The sequence below is a fragment of the Trachurus japonicus genome, chromosome 23 (genome assembly GCF_045865225.1).
Source record: "Trachurus japonicus isolate A0001 chromosome 23, Traja_1.0".
In the NCBI taxonomy this organism is placed as follows: Eukaryota; Metazoa; Chordata; class Actinopteri; order Carangiformes; family Carangidae; genus Trachurus; species Trachurus japonicus.
Window position 1 is genome coordinate 19,817,367 of NC_140929.1, and position 23,997 is coordinate 19,841,363.

The following is a 23,997-nucleotide window of genomic DNA, read 5'->3' on the forward strand; positions in this document are numbered from 1 at the left end:
GTTTTTTTTAAGAGTGGCAGTTGTGGCCCGGGGCATCGGTTTTCATTTCAAATGTGATTATATCCAGCAGTGCAGGTTCTCAGAGATGGATGTAGATGTTACTGGATACTGATATGCTTCACATAAGACACTGGCTGCTCCTTTCAATTCAAATCAGTCAAGTGGAGCTTATCAGCTTATTATTATGGAGCAACCTCTGAGCAGAATTGGATGTGAACGTGAATGGAGATGGGTGTTGCCGAAACCCATTCATGCTCAATTTCACCGTCACCCTCCCTGCATGGGTATCAGGGGAAAAATTGCTTTGATTCCAAAAAAAAGTCAGGATAAGAAACATACAGGAACAAAGTAACCCTAACCTCACATCTCCTCTCCCCTGTCCCCTGCCAGGACCACACACACGATGCCAAACTGGGGAGGAGGCAACAAATGCTCAGCGTGCCGTGGGACGGTTTACCACGCCGAGGAAGTGCAGTGTGACGGGAAGAGTTTCCACAAATGCTGTTTCCTCTGCAGTAAGTTGTTGTTGTTCTTGTCGGGGATGCAGCGGTATCATCTGTGTGTGTGTGTGAGAGACAGAGTGTGTGTGGTTATGCATCATTTAGACCATGAAGCTGCTACTTCAGGACATAGCGCACATTCTTACATTGATTTCCCACGTTCAGACGGCCGGTGGAATCAGGGTCATCTCTGACACGTAACAGAAAAACCTTTGTTAGGAACACCGACGCAGTCCCCTGTCTAATGAAGAGACTATTGAGATGCATTGTGGGAAGTGTAGGATCTCCTCATACACTTTATATGATGGACTAGAGGTGACGTACCAGTATCTGTGCTGATGCTTAAAGGGATACTTCACCCAAAATCAATAATTCACCAATTTTCTACTCACTGTCATGCCAAGGAATGGTTTGGAGAACTTTCGTTTGTTTACGTTTGTTCATCGTTGTAAACCATCGGATGTATATGATGTAAACACAGAAGAACATATTGCAGCAAATCTCGCGCAGCCACTGGGAGCTACTGCTACAACAAGGCTAAAAACAGAGATCAAATTTATTTTTTCCGAACAACTTTTTCATGTGGCAGCTTCAGGACACTTGGGTCAGTACGGACGAGCAGTATGGAGGTATTTGGATGTTTCATAGTGTGTGTTTTGGACGATTCAAAGTGAGCTCTATCCGCCACCATTATATGAAAATCTGTTGCCAACCGGACCCCCCCTGGAACTCCTAAAGTGTTTTGATAACTTCCTTGGCATGATGGTGAGTAGAAAATTGGTGAATTATTGATTTTGGGTGAAGTATCCCTTTAAGCACATGTGTGAGGTCGAAGCTCTCAGTTGTGTTTACTGACTTACAGTATGAACTGAGTCAGTTCATCAGGCCTCTATAAGCATCAAGAACAAAGTATTTTCAATACACACAAGCTTGAAGCAGCGATCTGGTGACTCAACATGAATGATCCTGCTCTGAGGTGCGTTCACTGGTGTCGTATCACAGATTTTGCAACAGAAAGAAAGGAAGCTCAAATAAAACGAGCGGTTTAGAGATTTGAGAGTTGACCGCTGGAAATGTCATCAGGAAGTCAAACCAGACAAACGACAACGTTAACATGAAAGTTTCTCTAACAGTTGATAGATGAGAGCCAACACTTGTGTTTTGTACAAGAAAGAAAGAAAGAAACATCTTGTAGAGTTCAGCATCAAAGTGTGAACTCTGGTTCACCCCTCCACGGCGCTTCAAAGAGAGCCTGTGGTGACATTTCCCTCAGCGGTCATCAGCTGTGGAGTTCACACTGCATTATTGTCAGGTTGCTGGCCGGGTGGGCGGCGTGGCCCCTCCTCAACCGGCCTTCAAATGTCAGGGAAGAAGATGTGTTTGGAGCTGGAGAACAGGACGTCAGGACCAGACCAAAGCAACATGAGCCACAAAAGAGGAGTTTATTTTTTTTCTGGCGGTTTCTTTACAAAAGATGCTTTGTGTTACCGAGGCGATGAGTGAGGGGCCTCGGTGTCCTTGGCTCTTATTGGCCCCTTTTCCTCCAGTCCCTCAGTTTGACATTCACCACTTTTTGTTTCAGCGTATGAAAGACAGGAAAGTCACTCGGTAGAGATCGGGCTTTTGTCTTGGTTATCTGTTAACACTTGATGCCGGTTATGTCACTACGGTGTCGGTGGGAGTGAAATGTAAACACTCAGCGAGCGGTGTGAAATCTTAAACCAGTTTCAGAGGATCACACAGTGCGGAGCAGGGTGTGTAGAATCTGACTAATCCCAACAACAGTGTGCAGAGTGGAAGTATGAGGTCTCAGGCAGCTCCAGCTCTTTTGTTTTGTTTTAATGCATAATCCATAAGAATGAGTTCTACAGCAACAAACAGTAGCAGCCGGAGTTTAAACTTGAATAAATCCACCGCTGACATCAGGAGAAGCAGTTATGATAAAGATCTAGGATAAAGGAAATATACAGTCCCACTGCTGAACGCTTTTCCCTTCTTTGCATATGAATGTTTTTACTTCATGGTCTTAAATCATGTGCACATGCAGTGGAGGCAAAAGGGAACGTGACAAAGAAATTCCCCATTTCCCCTATAGGTTTAAATCTCTCTCCTCTCTGAAGAAACGTCACGTTAACCAGATGTACAGTACTGTACAGGACTGGAACAGACAAACCTTCTGAACACACATCTACAGGCTTCACTGCGGGAAAGCTGCAATATTCAGAGTTGAAAGATGCTGAAGTTTGAGCTCAGGGCCCAGTTGTTCAAAAGGTTTCATCTCTGGGTTTAAAATCCCTGGTTTTGCTATCAAGGATCATGTAATCCGTTTTACGTTTAACCCAGTTGTTCAAAGCAAATTTGGATTTGATCAGTCTGATCCAGATACAAACTTTTCAAGATGACCAAATCCAGTTAACACATGCAAAATGGGACTGTGTATTACACTAAAGGCTAAGAAAAACAGGTAGAACAGCAGCATGGGGTCACTCAAAGTGTTGTTTTTAACAGCCAAACCTTATCTGACCCGCTACAAATAAATAAAAAAGCATATATACAGTACATTCATCAAATACATTGTGAATATTTTTCCATGTGTTTCAAATTCAAACTTCTAATTTAAAAAAACATTTAAATATCCAGTATCCTTCATTTACTCTATCACTGTAATTGTTTAAAAATCTCGTGCAAAATACCAATGTATATATACTACTTTATAAATGTAGTTTATTTGGCCAGTTTGAATGAGATTTAAATGACATTTTGTTCCTGAATCCACCAAACTGCTGAGATCAGAATGATGCAGATTTTTTGGATCAAAATGATCCTGATCCCACTAAAAAGTTTTGAACAACGCAAACTGAGGGTTTGAGATAGATTAAAACCCAGATTGGATTACGTGATCTAATGATCTAATGATCTCAGAATCCACTTTTGGTTTTGTACAACCCAGTTTACAAGATTTGATCCAATCCATTATCCAAAATCCGATCAGATTACTTTTGAACAACTGGTGTTTCTGTCTCATGTTTCAAATGCAAATGTTCAGCAGCAAATACATGTAAATGAAACAACTTTGTGTGTGTGTGTGTGTGTGTGTGTGTGTGTGTGTGTGTCCACAGTGGTGTGCAGGAAGGGCTTAGACAGCACCACGCTGGCTATTCACGACCAGGAGATCTACTGCAAGTCATGCTACGGGAAGAAGTACGGCCCCAAGGGCTACGGCTACGGACAGGGGGCGGGAACCCTCAACATGGACCGAGGAGAGCGGCTGGGAATCAAACCTGAAGAGTAAGCTGGGCCGACGGTTGCACGCAGGCTGCACACAGGTGCACTGAATCCTGGAAGTCGCTGCGACGATCCTTTCTGGAAACATTGTGTAATGAATGCTGTGTGGGCGTGTTTGTCCTGAGTGTCAGAATAATTACAGTCATTGTCGTGCCGTCCTTCATCGCCCGCCTGCTGCGGTTCAGACTGGTGTCGACATCCGCTGCGTCCTCACGGTGCTGCTGCCAGTAAACTGCCACAACAACATTAAATTAGAGCCGGTTTCTGCAATTTCACAGCTTTACCAACACAAATGATGCCTTGACGTGCCTAAATAAAGGATCATTCATCTGACTTCATTGCGTAATTGAGGTTGACAGGGTCAGTGAGTTCAGGGCACATTCAGTCTGTGGCAGCAGACCAGCGGCGCTGTTGTCTCCAAGCAGAGAAATGCAACGAGTCAGGGGAGAGTCAGAGAGTCAGGGGCTCCAGAGATGAGTCCAGGTCCAGGAAGTCAACACTCAATGTTCTGGACTCAGGACAAAGACGGTAAACTTGTACCAGGTCTTTGTAAGGATCTCCAGATGGGAGAATGATCTAAATGTCTTTAAATGTCAATCGTGAAAGATTACTACACAAGTCAGATGTCAGATACAGTAAAGATAAGGGGTCCCGGGGGCCCCATACACAGAGCTCTAGTGGTCCGCTTTAAAGATGTCAGACCTTCTGCTGCTCACTGCCTGGACCACAGAGCTTTAAGAGAGGAAAGGAGCCTTGACGGGAAGACTGGCAGTCTGCCTCATGACCACATCCAGCCTGGCTGCAGCAGCTCCAGGGTCAGCTGACAGTGTAGACGCAGGAGGAGACGAGTCAGAGCGCAGGTCTGAAACCAGAGTGACGATCCAGGTGATCAACGCAACATCTCTAATAGATCAGGATCTACACTGCCCGTCCAAAAAGAAAGACTAATATTTCGTTGGACCGCCTTTAGCTTTGATTACGGCACACATTCGCTGTGGTGTCGTTTCGATAAGCTTCTGCAATGTCGCAGCATGTATTTCCATCCAGAGTTTCTCATTGGGGTGAAGATCTGGACTCTGTTGTCACATTGGACCACATTTCTTCCTTGAAGATGATGGTTCTTTACTGTCCTTCCTGTTTGTAATAATGCGTTGGACAGTTCTTAACACAATTTTAGCAGTCTCAGTAATCTCCTTAGATGTTAGATTTGCTTAATTTGACCCTTCTGAAACAGATCAACATCTTTTCCACGACCACAAGATGTACTTTCTGACATGGTTGTTCAGGAAATTTGACTGCATTAGTTAGAGTTAAATAAGTTGTTGCCAGCTGAAACATAATCATCCATGCAGTTACAGTAATGGGCTTTATGCACAGCTCCACTACTTCCTGAACTTAGACAAGCTCCTTTAGTTCCTCTTACATTATTGGACAAACTGATTCATCCAGGTGTGTCTGACCATTGTTGTGACCATAGATATATATACTAAGAAGACTAGATGACTCACCCGCTGCTGCTGCCCAATGACACGGCGCAGCCACACAGCGGCCATCTTGGGAAGGTCAACTCTCTCCCTCAGAGCATTAAGCCTATGGTGCATGTTTGTTCTGCTATAATGACCACAACTTGATCAGTTTTTGTCCGATTTCCAAACGGTTTGATTTTTTATGAACGTTTATGCAGTTATGATGCAGCATACTTAGAATCACAGATAATTTTAATCATGTACTTTAAAAAAAATAATAAAAGTAACATTATAGCAACATTATGCAAATAGTTAAAGTAATAGTTACATACTGATTTATTTTTCACAGAGTTATGAATAGTTTTTTCTAGTGAAGATGACTGGATCACCCATCTAGTCAGAGCAAGTTGCCTGTCCTCAATATGGCCGACGCCTGCCTGTAGTCCGATTGTGACTACTGAGGTCAGAGTCAGACACACCTGGATTAATCAGTTTGTCCAATAATGTGCGACAGGAAATAAAGGAGCTTGTTTAAGTTCAGGAAGTAGTAGAGCTGTGCATAAAGTCTATTATCTATTATGGGAGGCTCTGACCTATTAACTTAGTTAAATCCAAGTGGTGACTTTTTTTTGGACGGGCAGTGTATAAGATGCTACTGACTGCTTCAGCTGCAGGACCACACCCACCTCTGAGAACTGAGTGAGACCACACACTTGTAACCGTGTGGGCACCAAAAACAAACAGGAAAACACAGCTGCCCCACACACACACACACATATACACACACACACATACACACACACACACACACACACATGCGAACACACTGGTGTTTATTCCTGCCTCAGACGTCAGGTGATCATTGTTATGAAAGAGTTCATTATGTGAGCAGGAGGAGCCGGCCCACCCTCCACAAAGGGCTTCATTCAGGGGCCACGGGGGGGGGGGGGCTGGCAGCCACCCTTCGATAAGCAGCGCTCCGGGGCCCCAGGGTGCCTCGGTGCCTCGCTCCCTTTCCCACCACTGGCTGAGGATGCAGGATGGGACGGTTTTATTTCTGGTCTATTTGTCCCATGTTTCTCCTCATAATCATAATAATCATTAATAAAGAAGGTTGTCAGGAAACATTAACAGAGCGTGAGTTCACATCGAACACTGAAGCGCTTTTTAAACCATCGCTGGAACTGGTCCAGACTGGATCACTACAGTTATAAATACTGACTGGTTCACTTAAAGCCAGATTGCCCAATCAGCCTTGTTTGTGTGAGACAATGTTTCATCCTCATCGTGTGTTTCTCCTCCAGGACACAGGCCCACAGACCCACCACCAACCCCAACCCCTCCAAATTCGCCCAGAAGTTTGGAGGCTCGGAGAAGTGTGCCCGGTGTGGAGACTCTGTCTACGCTGCAGAGAAGATCATGGGGGCGGGGAAGGTGAGAGGATGGAGAGATCCATGTGGATGAAGTAAACACGCTCTTGTGCTCTTGTGACAGCGCTGATGTTGAACATGTGACAGAACTCAGATCAGCCAATCAGAGAGAGACGGTCCTTCACTAAGCTTCATATGTCAGTGTGTGGAGTTAAAGTCCCTGTAAAGTGAAATTGGAGTTTTGTTTCAAAATATATTAAAAGTGTTTGAAATATATTATTATATTTATCATGATTTTAAAACCTAATTTCACCTACTAAACAAATTTTTCTAGCATCCAAAATTGTCAGGATGGTTAATAGGACATATGTCTGGGATGTGATTAACTCAGAAGACGAATCCAGTGTCACTTTTCAGGGACTTTGAGTAGCTACTCAACACAGATTTTCTATTGTTTTTTTTTGTTAAGTATTTTTGGAGCTTTTAGGCCTTTAGTCAACAGGACAGCTGTAGAGAGACAGGAAATGGGGAACAACATGCAGCAAAGGGCCACCGGTGGAATCGAACCAGGGCCGCTGTGGGGAGGACTATAGCCTCTGCATATGGGACGTCTACTCTACCCGTTGAGCTTAACGATGCCCCCATATGTCAGTGTTTGTGAGGGTTTCAGCAAACACATGTCCATCAACATGTCCCTGGTTAATTGCTGTTAATGAGCAGGGACACATGAAGAGATGGGCAGAGACAGTGTTTGCGGTTATTTTGCTTGATGAATGACTCAATTAATGAGTTTTTTGACAATTAATTTGTTGGTTGACTATGCAGTTGAATTGTTTTGCTCATTTTATGCATCTATTAGTAGAGACAGTGGAGACAAACAGGAAATGCAGGGAGACAGAGCAGGGGAATGACATGCAGCCAGGGGTGGACCCCAGGACTGTCTGATCAGGGCGTGTGAGTCCATGTGGTGTGTGACCAAACTATTGGGGGGTGGCCCTCAGCTCTCATGTTTGGGTCATAGTTTATGATCATCATGACAACAAGAGCATAAATTCAGCAGCATGAGGAGACAGTGAGGACAGGAGGACGTTCTCAGAGGGAACAACGCTCGGCGCTGTCCACCCTTTAGTTCTCACTGGTTGAGCCAAGTTGCAAAAAATGATGAGTCTTGGCTCATGTGGAGATTCACATGGATTGTCATGACAACGGCGGATGAGACTCCACAGATGCTCCTGTGATTTAAAGCTGCAGTGCAAACTCAATAGGTTCATAAATGGACTTTTCTATATTTTTGGGGCTTTTTGACTTAAATTGACAGGTTAGTTGAGACAGAAAGGAAATGGGGAGACAGAGAGAGGGGGGAATGACACGCAGCAAAGGGCCACCCAATGCAGGATTCAAACCATAAATGGACTTTCTAATGTGTAGCCTGTAGCTATGGCCACAGCCTGGTGTAACCCCACCAGAAGTCAGAGGAACCCAGGCCGCGCTGGTTCCCTGAACGCCACAGGACAACAGGCGACATCACAAACCACTGGATTGGATGCACATATGGATGTGTGTGTATGTGTATGTGTGTGTGTGTGTGTGTGTGTGTGTGTGTGTGTGTTTTTACAGTGCTGAACCACACGCTGGAGGTTTGGTGTGTGCGGCTGCTCCTAATGAGAGAACGCAGATCCTGTTTTTCTGATGAAAGTTTCTCCATAAAGTTTGGACGGGAGCTTCAGGCAGCTGGCGTTAATGGAGCGAGGCAGATGTTGAGGACGGAGGATTTACAGTAGATGAAGTCATGAGGCTGTTCTGTTTCCTCCAACGGGAGTGGACCGCTTCCTGTCACCGATCACATGAAGATCCACACATGAGCTGATTTATAGGCGGTGATGTCACCGTGCGGGAAGCCGTTAATGGGTTTCTCTAATGGGACAAAGTCTATCCGCGGCTCCGCTCACGAGCTGAAGCATAACCAGTAATTTAGTGTCTAATGAAGCTGTGGGGAAAAGCAGCTCTGACGGGAAACAATGAAGGAACGCCGTCCAACAAACAGCAGCAGTTATCAGCCGTAAAAAAAAGTGCAAACACAAAAGCTTTTCTGTTGCAGATTTTAACAGTCAAGGTAGATTCAGCATGAAGGCACGAAGGACAGGCTTGAACAGCTGCCACTGTGGATATTAAATTAAAATTCTTTCTCCTCACAGCCGTGGCACAAGAACTGTTTCCGCTGCGCCAAATGTGGCAAGAGCCTGGAGTCGACCACCCAGACGGAGAAAGACGGAGAGATCTACTGCAAAGGTGAGGGGGGGTTTCATCACACCGCTTTGATTTCCTCGCTGTCATTAATGAGATTTCACAGTTGTAACACAACATTAGCTTTAGCCAGCACACACACACACACACACTGGCAACACCAGAGGACAAATCAACCGTGCAACACTTACATAGTGGTGCAATTAATCTGCTCCAGAGCACCCAACAACAACCACACACCTCCTCATGTTAAATACATGGACACACATTAATGTGTGATCACGGACTAATGGTGCTTGAGTTTCCCAACAGAGTCCTGAGGCCTGTGCTAGGGAGCAGGTTCAACATATCCAGGATATGTTGAACATTATCAGGCTTAAATGAACCTAACATTGGCCGTCTTCAATAACCTGAACTACAGAGCTGGTGATCAACTGATGAAGGTAAACCCTAGATAATAGAGCACATTATCAGACCCATGATGGTCTTTGGTCTGATAAGGAACAAACTGTTATGATGTGAAGTGGATCAAACAGTTGAAAACAGAGTTAAACCTGAAGTTTCCTCACTAACCTCAGATCTTTCACAGCACAGACCTCAGGACATGTGAAATCTACTGACAGCTACTGACAGCTAAACTAAATCAAGGTTCAACAGTCTTTATTATCCCTAGGGGCAGTTTGTTTCACATCCTAACAGTTTCACAGCAAGTAGTGAAAAACAATTTAAAAAACACGTATAACAAAACAACAACACATCTAATCTCATCAGGTCATTTAAAAGCCTGATCACTGCAGGGACAAACACATCTCTTAGTCTGTTAGACTAGACTAGACCTGCATCAGAAGCAGATATCTGCACCAGTAAGATGTTGACATCTGACATGTGACAGGGAGCAAAGTGTAAACTGGTGCTCAGCAGGTCCACAAACTGGAGTCAGGTTTTATTGGAGTCCACATGTTTCTGTCAGCTTCAGTAAACTCTGACAGCAGAAGGTTCACAACCACGTGACCTAAAGGTATCTGGAACAGACATTCATGTTCCACTGCACCAACTGTTTCCATTCATCTCTTCTTTGGCTCATGACTCAATATCTGCAAAAACTCTTATCAGCTAATCAATGGGGAGCGTACCTATGTTCCCTGGGTCTGATGTTCCCCATTTTTCCCAAAAAGTGTCCTATGTTCCCCACTGTTGCTGGTCAATGGACTCTCTCTACTTATCTGGACTCTCTCTATCTATCTGGCCTGTCGAGCCTCCATCTGGTCTTAACTAAACTTAACCAACTCCTTTGCTTCACTGCATAAAACCAACCAATGGGACAATTCTACTAATCACTCAAAAATAGGCAAAAATCTGCAAAGTCACAACTTCACTTCCAGGTGTGGGACCAGATATTGCAGGGGAAAGTGGGGAACATAGGGATGACCCCAATACACGTTAGCATGCTAACAGGCTAGGCTTTGACTGTGAACATGATTGACCCCTGAAAAGTTGCCCTGATGTATCATTGGTGGTGTAGTCAAGACCACCTAACCCGAGACCGAGCCAAGACCAAGACTTTGAGTGGGTCTAGACCAAGTCCAAGACCAAGACTACCAATGCAAGACCATTTTCAATCATGTGGCTTGATATTTACATTATTCCTCCTCAGCTACAGAGAAAAGATCATTTGATATAAAATCTAAACCATATTTAATGTCAACAAAGTTTGGATTGAACAGAAGAACACAGCACAGAACCTGCTGAAGTCTCCTCCCACTGGTGACACCGAGGTGTTACCATGGTTACACAAGCAAATACTTATGTAGAACAGTTTTAATTACCTTAAAGTTATTGAATTACATCCCATAAACCAAAGCGAGCGAGTGACAGAGAGACATTTGTGGTTAAAGTACGAGTCCATTCACCATGACTGTTGTTCTACAGAGAACAGCTTTAAGAGCTAAGCTGCTGTTGATGTCATCATATCAGCAGAAACAGGACTGGACTCTTATGTAACAATAACACACACACACACACACACACACACACACACACACACACACACAGAGTTGTATTCAGTGTCATCCTGTTATTTCATGTGTGGTGTGTTGGTTTGGCTGGGTGACACAGAGCGGCTCACTGTCCACCAACTCCAGTGGGCTGGAACATGTGGACCTCCGCAGCACCTTCCTCCTCCTCCTCCTCCTCCTCATCAGCACAATGACACACACACACACACACACACACACACACTAATGCACACTGACAGACACATAAACACACACAGACCTCAGCAGAGGGATGTTTACCGGGTCTCATCATGAAACCTTGTACTGATGAGCAGGAATGCTGCAGACGGAGCGGCTGCCGTCGCTCAGACGTCCTGACTGAGGCTGAGCAGCAGCTGGACCACGTCACTCCGTCTCATCACGGACAATCTGAACACACACATGTGGACGGAAGAGCTGCAAAAATCTGTCTCCAAATGGTTGAAATGCAGAGTCAGTTATTCTGCAGCTCAGTGTCAGACCAAACATCTTATCTGAGACTTTACATGTTGATGTGAGATGAACAGCTGGTTGTCTGTCCTCAGTCACACACAGGTGTTGTCTCACCTGTCCGATGAGCCGCTCCAGTGCAGGAGAAGATGTGATTTGGCCTTTTTTTTCTCTCCCCCCAACAGACGACACATTGACCGTGTCGCAGCAGGAAAAGCCCAGTTCTTTATAACAGAATGAGCGGTGGCTGAATTCCAGTCATCGGCCGTGGCTTCGTTGTTGCTCATGCTGACTCACTGTCACCACTCACTGTGAACACTACACTCATGTTGTTAGTGTCACCTGTGATTATCCTGCTGTGATGAGTGACGTGTCTGCTGTGGAGAGTGGCAGCAGACTCTGGCTGCACTGAGGAACTACTCAAGATTAAAGGATCATTTCAACTCACTGTCCCCCCCTCACCTGGAGAGCTTTCTGCCCATCAACATAATATTACACTGAGCTTCATCACCTCAAATGTGACTGAAATTCATCATTTGAAAAACGCTACAGCAATTTCTCTTTTCTAAATGGGACGGCTCGACTTATCATGATTCTCAGTGAAGTCTTTTTTTGTTTTTATTTTTTATTTCTCATTAATTAAAAGAATAGAAAATACTTTGGACATCCATTTGATTGACAGGTGCGTAGGAGAGGGACAGGTAGGTAGTTCCACAAAAGTGAAGTATATAGAGACTCCCGCACACTGTGATACTCACACAGAAAAAATGTTTTAATGGTGGCATATGGAGGTATTATTGTTACTTTATTGTTTGCAAATGTGTATCTCAATCTGTGTGTGTGTGTGTGTAAATGTGTTCTGACATTTGTGTGTATGTACACAAATCTGCAAATGTGTGTTCAGAATCTGTGTGCGTAATCAGATTTGTAAATGTGCAAAACAAATCCTTGTTTGTATTCAGATTTGCAAGTGAGGACAAATCTGCAAATGCGTGCAAAGATCTATAAATGTGCATGTAAATCTGTAAATGTGTATGTAAATCTGTAAATGTGCATGTTAATCTGTGAATGTGTATGTAAATCTGTAAAGGTGAAACAGTTCTGTAAATACCTAGACAGATCTGTGTGTTCACATTTACAGATTTACATACACATTTACAGATGTATGTACACATTTACAGATCTTTGCACGCATTTGCAGATCTGTCTTCACTTGAATACACTGAATACAAACAAGGATTTGTTTTACACATTTACCAATCTGATTACACACACAGATTCTGAACACACATTTGCAGATTCACATACACACAAATGTCAGTACACATTTACAGATCTCATCACACACACACACACACACAGGTTGAGATACACATTTGCAAATAATAAAGTAACAATAATACCTCCATATGTATGCCACCATTAAGAGTTTATTTCAGACGTGCTGACTATACTGCATGATCTCAGTGTGGCTTTTCAAAATAAAAGGCCACTCTAAAACGTGCAGTCTTATTTTGAAGGGATGTGTTCGGCACTGAACTACATGACTTAGACTAAATATGTCTTTTCCTGGATCAGTAAACTCATCAGTATGTGGTGTGGCCTCCACATGTCTCTCACTTCCTCTGAACTGAGTGGTCCAGGTCGTTGATTGGGGCTCATCTGTTGCTGGATGTTGGCAGGAAGTGGAACTTACTGTCAGATGTGTGTGTGTGTGTGTGTGTGTGTGTGTGTGTGTGTGTGGTCAGCATCAGGCAACTTTGCTGAGAGCTCGTTACAGTGCAGTGACCCCCTCGACAGCTCTGGTGGAAAATTTAGCTCAGCGACTGCGCACTTCCTCAAAATGTTACACAACTGTGTGATAACTGTGATAACACATTTCAAAGTGGCCCAGCTGTGCAGTAGTCATGCTGAGTAACCAGCGCCAGATGTGATACCTGACAGGTGGAGGGATGGTCGTAACACACGGCCTCATCAGTTGTTGGATCTTTTCCATGTTCAGTGCTGTGAAAAAGTATTTGCCCCCTTCTTGATTTCTTATGTTTTTGCATATTTGTCACACTTAGATGTTTAAGATCACCAAACAAATGTTCAGTGAAGTGATGTAGTGCAATCTAAAGAAAATTCAAGAAAAAAATGAAAAAAATAAAATCATTGAAACATCTATCAGTCTGGAAAGTGTTAGAAAGCCATTTCTAAAGCGTTGGGACTCTTGTGTGAGCCTTTATCCACTAATGGAGAAACCCAAGAGCGATTGACCTTGAGGTCGCAAACTGATGGCCAGACGTTCTCCTTCAGGATTTTCTGGTAGAGAGCAGAATTCATGGTTCCATCAATTATTAAGTCGTCCAGGTCCTGAAGCAGCCACAGACCATCACACTACCACCATCATATGTAACTGTTGGTATGATGCTGAACGCTTTAACGCCTTAATAAATGAAATCGTAATTTAAAAACTGCATTTTATATGTACTTGGGTTATCTTTATCTAATATTAACATGTGTTTTATGATCTTAAACATGACAAATATGCAAAAAAAAAAGCAAGAAAATCAGGAAGGGGGAAAATACTTCTTCATGGCACTGTTTGGTGAATAAGGCTCAGTAAAACCTACCTGTGTCTAAAACCTCTGCCTCTCTTTTCTCTCTCTTTCCACAGCGTGTTACGCCAAGAACTTCGGGCCCAAGGGTTTTGGATATGGCCAAGGAGCCGGCGCTCTGGTTCACGCCCAGTGATGACCCGGATCACTGGGACCGTCTCGCCTTCACACATTCCTCTGATCCGTCAACATCAGCTCATATTTTCTACTTTAAATGCTTTGCTCTTAGGCGCCAACACTATGAATAAAAATAAACATTTACAGACCAAAACTCTTTCACATTTGACTGTATTTTATTATTAAAGCCATTAAAACTGAACCATGCCCATATGTTTACATCTGAAGCTGAGTTACAGTGATGTCTGAAGGTGGGCAGAGAGGCACTGAAGATGATTATGTGCTTTATCTTTTTTTTTTTTTCTCTTTTATTATCCCACGTGGTGCGGTGGTGAGAGGGGAGACAGAGCAGGCAGCTGGAAGAACTAGTGATGGCTGAAATGGCTTCGAGTCGATGAGTCCATGTCCGTGATGAGCTGGGGGGAGAAAGTCCGTAGGCCGCATGAACAACACGGGTGGCTCGTCTTACTGATATGACATCTATGACCTTTGACCGCAAAACTGCAGCTGCTGTGCGTGTGTTTCGTCGTTGTCGGGCAGTGACATCAGCGGTTAGCGAGCTGGGATGGATGGGGTTGGTGGTGGTGAAACGCAGAATGATGACATAACTGTCCCCTTCTGATGATGCAAACATGAGGCCCAAAAGTTTTTCGGAGGCCTTAATATAATATAACCTCCCTCTATCCTTAAAACTATTGCATGATCACATTTCAGCTTTTAGAAAAAAAAACAAATCGGCGTCCGCCTTTAGTTCTCTAGTGTCTTTGCTTTACAATTTGTACATCCAGTGGTAGAACAAACCCAGCCATATATGACAGAAATAAAAAAAAACAACAAAAAAAACAAAACAACCCTTTAGGATGACTACAGTCCACAAGCATGGAACATTCAAATATATTACACACTTGCACAGGACGGCCCCGACTGACGGCGGGGGGAGGGGGTTGGGGGGGCCGCCTGAAAGACGACGTCCACTACACACACTGGATCTGAGAGAAAGAAACTAACAATTAAAAAACAGACAAATGAACAGAATGCAGAAAAGTTCTTGCAAATACTTAACATTCACTATATACAGACACGTGGCTTCGCCGGGCTGTCGACCACGGGGGCAGACTGACACGGCAGGGGGGGTCCAAGGTGGGGGGGGGGGGGGTCGGCAAGAGCCCAGCTGTCCCAAGCATCGTACATGCAGTGGAGGTTCTTGGCAGGGGGTGGAGAGGGGGGGGGGGGGGGGGCAAGTGGGGTTAAAATGCCTATAGACAGCAGTGTCAGACATCACTAGAAGCTACAGTCATACACTTGGAGTATAGTCACTTGGTTTTCTTCTCTCACTCACGGTGGTTTGAAGAAATCCCCCCCAGAACTGAAAAAACTGAAAAAAGAAAACCAAAAAAAAGAAAGAAAGAAAGAAAGAAAGAGAAGGAAAACCAGGAAAACAGGAGCTTCAACCTTCAACTAACACTGACGACAAAACAAAAAGAAGTTACAGAAGATCGTGTTTATGTACAGATGCACATTCTTTACACCTCAGTCCATCCTGCTGCTGCTGCTGCTGAGCCGACCGCACGGGGGGGGAGGGGGGCAACGGGTCGGGGAGGGGTCCGAGACAGGAAGTGCCTGAAGGCGGCCATGTCTGATGGGGCCCCTCGTCTTCCTCACTGTAAACAATGGAAGCGTCGGCGTGGAGCGGCGCTGCTGGGGGGGGGGGGCTCTGTTCAGTAACGGCCGAAGAACGAATAAAACAAAACCAAAAAATAATAAAAACTACAAAAAAATAAAAAATAAAAACTACAAAAAAAAAGAGGATCAGTGCAATGTTGTAGGCAGAACCAAGACAATTAAAACATTTAAGACTTTACAGCTTCTGGAGAGAAAAACACAACTGGAATGAAGCGTTCGTGTAAACTCGTCTGTCCCACTGCGGCGTCTCTCCTTCTCTTCTCCTCGTCTCTCTCTGTGAATAAATACACCTGCTGTACCCGCCCCCCCCCCCCCGAGGTGGGTGGGTGGTCACGTCCTCGGCAGCTACGGGTACAGTCTTCAATATTTCTTTCCTTTTCCATAAAAACCTACTCAGCTAAAATGATGTGAAATGTATAAACGATGGCGCTAGACGATAGTTAACTTTATCTATAAATAGTTTTAAAATAAATATACCTGTATCACATTGTCTGTAGGATATCTTCTCAACTTTACAGTGGACGGCGGCTGAACAAGTCCCACTTCACTTCCTGCTTTAATACTGCACAGCAACCGATTTCTGATTATTATTTCAGCCCCAAAAAAACAGGACGCTCCTTTAATCTCGGAGCGTTTCATTGTCAGCGTCTGCAGCTTCGTCTCAGCAGGGGGGTGGGGGGGGGGTGGGACTCCTCCAGCCGCTCCTCCTGTAACCCAACACTTCTTCTTCCTCTGATAAGTTCAACAAATGTTGGCAAATCCTCATCAACTCCATGCAAGATTCATCTCGGTGCAAAATCAAGACCATAAAAAGACATTCCCTTATCTCTATCACACGTGGAAACAAATGGTTTTAAAAAAAACAACAAAAAAAAGTAATGAAAATAAAAACACGACATGTTTCCTTTAGCTTCCACGGCCACCACAGTTAATTATCACAGGAACAGCGGAGAGTTCCTGAACCAATCAAAAACAAAAAATAAAACACATACAGGGCACATCAACAGGGACACCATAAATAAGGATAGAAAGTGGGGAAGGGGGGAGAGAGGGAAACTGCCTCGTCATGGTGGGAGAGAGGGAAACTGCCTCGTCATGGTGGGAGAGAGGGAAACTGCCACGTCATGGTGGGAGAGAGGGAAACTGCCACGTCATGGTGGGAGAGAGGGAAACTGCCTCGTCATGGTGCTGCTGTTTCTGCAGCCTCATCTCTCCAGTACAAACACAACAGCTTTTATTTTGAAATTCCTGGCGTCCATGGGCCTCGCTCCTCTCCGCTGGTGCCTGGCAGCAACGTCACCGTCCACAGGGCTCAGGAGGAGAAGAGACGAGGTGGGGGGGGGGGTTAGGGGGGGTAGCAGTGAAAGTACAGTAATGGAGTCTTGATGTTGTAGAATAGTAGTAGTAGTAGTAGTAATAGTAATAAAGGTGGTGAGGGCAGAGGGGGGGGGGGGGGGGGGTGTAGCTGTGGTGTTGCCCTGTAACAGCATGCTCGTCCTGGCTGATTTTTTATTTTTCCAAAGTCTTTTGATCGGTGAGGGAGAGATGGTCAGGAAAGCAAGCGCTCCCCAGAACAGCATCACTCCGATATGAACGCCGGGGGGGGGGGTGGGGGGGGGGAGGAGAGGGGGGAGGGGAAATCCTTCCAGACTCTTTCTTCCGCCCAGCAAACGCTCAACTCCCCCCCTTCTCCCCCCCTCTTCCTCTTCCTCTTCTTCATCATCATCGTCATCGTCTTCGTCCTCCTCCTCCTTCGTCCTCCCTTCTTCTCTTCTCTCTACACCAGCTGGTAGCCCGAGCCCGACGTCTGGTCGTATTCTATTGTGTACTGCGTGGTCCAGTCCACCGCCACGGGCCGGATCAGACCGCAGCAGCGGATCTCGAAGAAATCGATGAGGTTTCGGATGCAGCCGTGGCTGTGGAGGAGGAGAGAGGGAGGAGAGAGGGAGGAGAGAGGAGGAGAGAGGGAGGAGAGAGGAGGAGAGAGGGAGGGGGGGGGGGGGGGGAGAGGGAGGAGAGAGGGAGGAGAGAGGGAGAGAGGGAGGAGTGTGAGTCACTACTGCTGAACAAACGGCTCACATATCATTATACAGTTCTGCAACACATGCTAGAAATAGTGTCATCATTATGTAGATATTACTGAGTTTCTGCATGCAGAGTCATCTGAGGTTAAAGGGACATATCGTGGAAATATCACTTTCTGAAGGCTCTTTGGGTGTTTGCCCTCTGGCCCCCCAAATGTGAGAATTGACCAAAGAAATCTGTAACTTGCTCCCAAGGTTGAAATCAATGTGGTTTTATGAGCTGTTCCCTCAGTTGTCATCAAATGATGTCTTTAGTTTACCGCATTTAAAGGGACAGACAGTAAAACCAGCCGTCCAGAACAGGGCTGTTTTGATCTTTGGGGTATTTTGACCACAGCATGTGACAGACATGTCTTTAAGACACCTGGGAACTATTTTAATTTGTGGGAAAGAGGCGCAACATGTCTCCTTTAAAGGCCCATACAGTGCAAAGGTAGATCTTCATATGTCGCGTGATTATAAATCAGCTTTAAATTCTATATTAATACTGTGAAAGTATCAAAGCCTCAGTCCACAGAGAAATACACACAGCCTGTATTCAGAAACTGAGACTTAAAACCAGCCGTCAGGAGTTCTGTGACTTTGTGATGTCACAACAAGGCTGTCACCAAGCCCCGCCCACCTGAACCCCCCGTTCCACCTTGCAGGATTTTCTTCTCTGAATATTATCTGATATCTGCTCTATTTTTATTTGATCGCTCAGAAAACAGGCAGCCAATCAGAAGAGAGGTTCAGAGCTTCCTCTGACCTGTTGTTAGCTAGCGGAGCTCTATAGAGGTTTCCATCAGCCTGGTTCATCTAGACCAGACATGGGCAGCCTATGCCACAAAGAGCTGGTGTGGCTGCAGGTTTTCTTTCCAGCCCGGCAGCAGAACACCAGACTTGACTCATTTAATCAACTGATCTCGGTCTTCAGACAGCTGATTGGTCAAACTGTGTGCTCTTGCAGCCACACGGCCCTTTGAGGAATGGGTTGCCCATGCCTGATCTAGAACAAGCAGCCGATATTCAACGTATGGGACTATTTCCTCTTAGAAAGTAGCTCCACAGAACAAACCTGCTTTGTTCCCACAGAAGCATTGAGACTCAGCTCTTGGGAGATTTTAAATGCAGTTTTTTCTGTTCACCTCCGCTGTGCTGAGGTGGAGGAAATCTAAGAGACATTTCAGAAGCTCGCCACACCAACGTGAAGAATCTGTGCGGTTTGAAAATGGGAGTGTGTTTTTTCCCTTGTTAAATGTTCCTGCTGCCGCCCTGCTGAGACTCTGAGACTCCACTGTGGTAAACAAAACAACAGAGCATCCCTCACTTGAACGGGCTTTCGATGGACGTGGCTGTGACTTTAAAGTGCTTGTATCTCCGAGCGTTCATCCTCTCGTTGGTGGTGATTCCCAGAGCAGCGATCTGAGGGAGGGGAAGAGCAGAGGGGGGTCAGCGCCTCACCGATTCACCCAAACAAGACTCATCCTGATGAAGCTGCTGAGTAAAAGCTGAATCCAGACCTGGTAGAGCTGACACATGATGAGCACGGCCACCCACATGAAGTGGAAGATGCTGTTGAGGAACATCCAGAACATCCAGGGGGAGCAGGAGGCGATCTGGGTCAGGTAGAGCCAGAAACCGTCCTTGGCGTAACTGGTGGCACAGTGGATCCTCCAGTCTGAGGGGCAGAAACCGGACGGGGGGGCACGAGGTCAAGGTGAGACAGAAGGATTTGACGTGGAACAATACAGTAAGCTCGGCTCGGCTCGGCTCTTGTACTCACAGGAGATGCAGCCGTAGATCATCCAGCAGATCATGCAGAGCAGGAAGAACAGATAACCCATGAAGTAGCGGTGATTCCCACTTCCTGTGGAGGAAAACAAACACATCCGTCAACTCTCATCACCTCCGTCTGCAGCTGTGGTTGTAATTCCAGTCAGGGTGAGAGGAGTGTTTCTCACAGTGGAGCGTTCAAGGTCTCACACTCCACTGTAGGAGAATATATATGGGAATTACAAACAGATCAAATCTTCACTCAGCATTAAGAGGATGAGAGTGAAATGATAATGTCCCTCAAGTTGACCACATTCAGTTTGGTGTCGGTCTGGAGCAGCTGGCTGAAGGACACACAGACAATAAACTTAACTCATCCTGGGATATGGAATACCCAGGGAATGTAGAGTTATGTATCTACAAGTTTGAATGATTATGTCCCGGGAAAGGACAGATATTTAACTAAAACTAGATCAGTTAATCAAGTGGATGATGTAATAATCTCCAAAAGGCATAAAGTTAAACATGAAACACTCTTTTTCAATATTTTAATCAATATCAGTGTATTATTTTAGTTTTCAATAGTTTTAGAGTGAAAAGAGGAAACAAAGCAGCAGCCTGCAAAAGAATGGGAAACCCAGGAGACTGCAGCTGTCAGAGAACTTTGACCAAGGAATCAGACAAGACACTGATAGTTTCCAAAGGGGGGAGGCTACTAGCTACTAACTATGCAGGATGGTCAAACCTTTGTTGAGGGCCCTTTTCCTTTTCTGTCATTTTGAAAATGTAAAAGATGAAAAAAACATTTTTATAAAAATGATATTGTTTAAAATGTAAAGGGAATGTGTCATCTGTAACTTTCTGCCTTCTGGAGATCATTTCATCTTCCACTTGCCGAACTGTTCACATTAACAGATATTTTTACCAGGCGCCCAAACTTGTATATGTAAAACTGAGAGGAACTAAGAGGAACTTCAAGTCCTTTCTACCAGCTGCCATTAGGAGTTTTAACTCACAGTAATCATGAGCCATCGGCTTTCTCTGAATATCTGTAATCATGTGATTGTGTCTCTGCTCCCTTTTTAATCCTTATTTTAGACCTTGCTACTTTGATCACTTATCCATTAACGGGTTGTGCAACATGTTATTGTGTATTCTATGTATGATGTGTGTGTGTGTGTGTGTGTGTGGTCTTCTGTCTGGTGCGGCTGTGGTAACAATGTGATTTCCTGCAAAGGATTAATAAAGTATCTATAACTTATATCTCTTTGTTTAAATGTAAAAAAGTCAATACAAATTGATAACAGAAAGAGTTTTTGTTCAACAGAGTTTTCAGTGTGATAAAGAGACAGATCTTATCGGTCAAGATCAATTCTAGAGTTTGGGTTGAAAACGTCTTGGATCTTTTCTCCGCTGCTTGTTGTTTGTTCAGACAGTTTCCTCACTTTTAAAGCCTCATCCTGACCACCTGCTTTCTAAATGTTAGTGCAGCGAGCCCCCCTGCACCCCCTCCCTTCCCCCACTGTCTCCAGTCTGCAGTCTGCAGTCTGCAGCACTGTCTAACATTATTTCCCTTTTCATCTTGCGGATGTTTTTTCTTTTCTTTCTATGAGCCATTTCATGTTTTTACAATCAGTCACATATCAGCTGCCACTTCCTCTGTGCTGTGACAGGTAATACTCAGATTTTCCCCTCAGCTTGTGTCTGGTTTGTAGCAGAACCAGGACAAATTCAGAGCAGAGCACACGTGTTGCTCCTTTACAGCCAAATCTGTTGCTGATAAAACACAATAAAAAGCCGCAGCTCTCAGTCTGAGGGGAAATTGTGAGCAGCTGTTTGTTGGGAAGTGCATGTGCTGCTGTGGTTGTTGACATCCTCGTAAAAAAAACCTAAGCGTGCTGCTGCTGACGTACCGACACAGTTCCCCACCCAGGGACAGTGGTGGTCAAACTTGGCGATGCAGCGGTTGCAGACGGCGCAGTGTTTGGACCTGATGGGCTTCCGTATCTGTGACAAAAAATAAGGGCACAAGAGGAGATGTTTTAAAAATAAAAACATCTTGTTATAGATGTCATGTTGTGGAAAACGCGAGGCGAGACTTTACCAAGCAGGTGCTGCAGAATATGCTGAGGTCCAGACTGCCGGTCTCCGCCAGCTCCACGATCGTCTGCAGGAAGGAAACAACACAAAAGCAGGGACTTTTTTTTAAAAAAAGACGGAAAAGCAGACAAGAATACGACAAGAAAATGAGAAACCTGTCTCGCTGAGGACTGTCTGGCACCGCAACAAAAGACCTAGTGACAGTGTGCGAGCTGGGGCTGGAGACTTGGCTGCTTCACGGTGAACTGGGACAAAGGCCACACTGGGATTTACACTTTAATTCACTCCTGCACGTATTCTTTTGTGTGTGTTTGTTAAAAAGGGAAGAATAGCTTTTAAATGAATGAAAAAATGTGTTCTGGTGTGTTTCTTTTCCAGCTCATCTCTGTGCAAATAAACCAAGGACACAGAAAGGGGGGGGGCAACAAGAGGAGGAAGAGGAGGAAGAGGAGCCTCTGCGGCTTTGAAGCCTTTGATGTGAAGTGGCTGCCCGGCCTGAACTGTGCTGAGTCCTGCGCTGCGCTAACAATGCAGGGTAAATTTAGCTCTTCATCAATCACAGGACGCAGAATCGGGGGGCCGGTGAGAAGCAGAGTCCCCGTGGTCCTCCGTTAGTGTGATAATGAGGGGACAGAGGGGCCGGGGAGGGGAGGGGGGAGGGGGTTGGACACTGTAATTCACAGCTGAAGTAACATCACACGTGACATCGGGGGAGCGATGTTCACACGTCAAAACAGAAAGCATCTGCATCAGGAGGTGCAGTCACTCTGAGCTGCTCGGCTTTTACCTTCTTCTTCTGCTCCTCTGAGGCTTTGATGATCCCCGGGTCCGACTTCCATGACTTCCCGAAGTTGTAGAACAGAGCCAGGGTGTTGATCAGGAAGGGGACGTGGACGGTGGCAAACGGCAGATGTGCAGGGAGGTTAAGGAAGCTTCTCCTATCAGACTATCAGTTTGTTATTCCTACTGCTGATGTACTGATGACATCATTCAGGTCACCGGACCTCAACTGCATCACAACACGTTACAACAACACACCAAGTGGTTGTGTAACTGCTGGTGTTCCTAATTAAACTCTGTGTGAAAGCAAATTAGTGCAATTACATAAAATCCTTTCGTCTTTTACATTAAAGGGATAGTTCAACATTTTGGCGAACTGGCCCATTGCCATAATCCCTATAGTCATAGCAGTAGGTTTGTTACCTTTAATTGTCAGTGCAAGCTATTTTTAGAACGGTGGAGCAGAGCCGTGAGCTGCTCAGAGCTACGCTACGGAGGCTCATTGTGGGATTTCTTGGTTTCCCTCTTCAAACTCATCAAATACACAATCCAACAACTCCAAAACGCTCTGGTGGACAAGTTGTGAGCTGCACATTCACCACGCTATGAGATAATAACACAACGTTACCACACAGAGTTGTTGTAGAGGGAAATTCATGCAAAACCGCTGATGTGCGTTCCCGTCTGGGGCAGTTTTAGCTCTGAGCGGCTCACGGCTCTGCTCCACCGTTCTAAAAACAGCTTGCACCGACAAATAAAGGTAATGAACCTACTGCTATGACTATAGGGATTAAAGCAATGACCAATTTGCCAAAATGTTGAACTATCCCTTTAAATTTACATTATTCTCATGGGTTCTTGTCTATTTCTCATCAACAGAAGCAGGTGAAACATTCATATGAACCTTCTATCTACAGATGGAAGACTAAACTAAACTAAACTAAACTAAACTAAACTAAATCTTTAACAAGAGAGAATATTACAAATTTGTACCTTTAAATATTCAGCTGATGCTAAACAGAAATGATATGAACCAAGACAAAACATCATCTCTGTGCAGGACAAAAGTCACTTCCTGTTTTCTCACTACAGTTACATCAATATTAAAATATTGTTTTAAAAAAACCCAATGACGTCAATATGAATCAGATGTTCTCGTCATGGCAACAAGGCAGACAGACAGGTCGGGACGCTGAGACTCAACTCCATCCACCCATGACTTCAGCTTGTCACAACAACTCACGGCTTCCTCCCAAACACACGCACACAAACAGACACACACAAACAAACACTATACACCACCGTTCCTTCTTTTCTTCTGTGTGAAGGTGTTTTTACAGAATAAATGTCGAGGAGAAAGTGGAGAAACCTGCGCCTGAAGAGAAGTGGTTTAAATATGTAAATCTCTTCCAACACAGGAGAAACACACACAGACACACACACAGACACACACTATTCCTGACTGAATAAACAAAGAAGCTGTGTGTTCCACATCAGTGTGTATAACTGTGTGGAGATAAGAGTGTGTGT

General features: G+C 44.8%; 2 protein-coding genes across 2 annotated transcripts in view; one reads left to right on the forward strand and one right to left on the reverse strand.

Moving 5' to 3' along the window:
- Nucleotides 1-339: 339 nt before the first annotated feature.
- csrp2 (cysteine and glycine-rich protein 2) lies at nucleotides 340-14,799 on the forward strand. Its single transcript, XM_085769705.1, has 5 exons — nucleotides 340-515; nucleotides 3,620-3,788; nucleotides 6,556-6,685; nucleotides 8,817-8,910; nucleotides 14,008-14,799. Exons 1-5 carry the CDS (start codon nucleotides 404-406, stop codon nucleotides 14,082-14,084), a joined length of 582 nt encoding a protein of 193 aa, XP_085625831.1. The 5' UTR covers nucleotides 340-403; the 3' UTR covers nucleotides 14,085-14,799.
- Nucleotides 14,800-17,509: 2,710 nt separating this feature from the next.
- Nucleotides 17,510-23,997, reverse strand: part of zdhhc17 (zDHHC palmitoyltransferase 17) — a 38,582-nt gene continuing 32,094 nt past the window's right edge. Inside the window, exons 11-17 of the mRNA XM_085769708.1 lie at nucleotides 22,475-22,599; nucleotides 21,692-21,754; nucleotides 21,501-21,594; nucleotides 19,598-19,681; nucleotides 19,335-19,492; nucleotides 19,142-19,236; nucleotides 17,510-17,664 (exon numbers count right to left, since the gene is read on the reverse strand). Coding sequence (XP_085625834.1) covers nucleotides 17,526-17,664; nucleotides 19,142-19,236; nucleotides 19,335-19,492; nucleotides 19,598-19,681; nucleotides 21,501-21,594; nucleotides 21,692-21,754; nucleotides 22,475-22,599 — 758 coding nt within the window. The 3' untranslated portion in view covers nucleotides 17,510-17,525. The remainder of the gene's footprint in view (nucleotides 17,665-19,141; nucleotides 19,237-19,334; nucleotides 19,493-19,597; nucleotides 19,682-21,500; nucleotides 21,595-21,691; nucleotides 21,755-22,474; nucleotides 22,600-23,997) is intronic.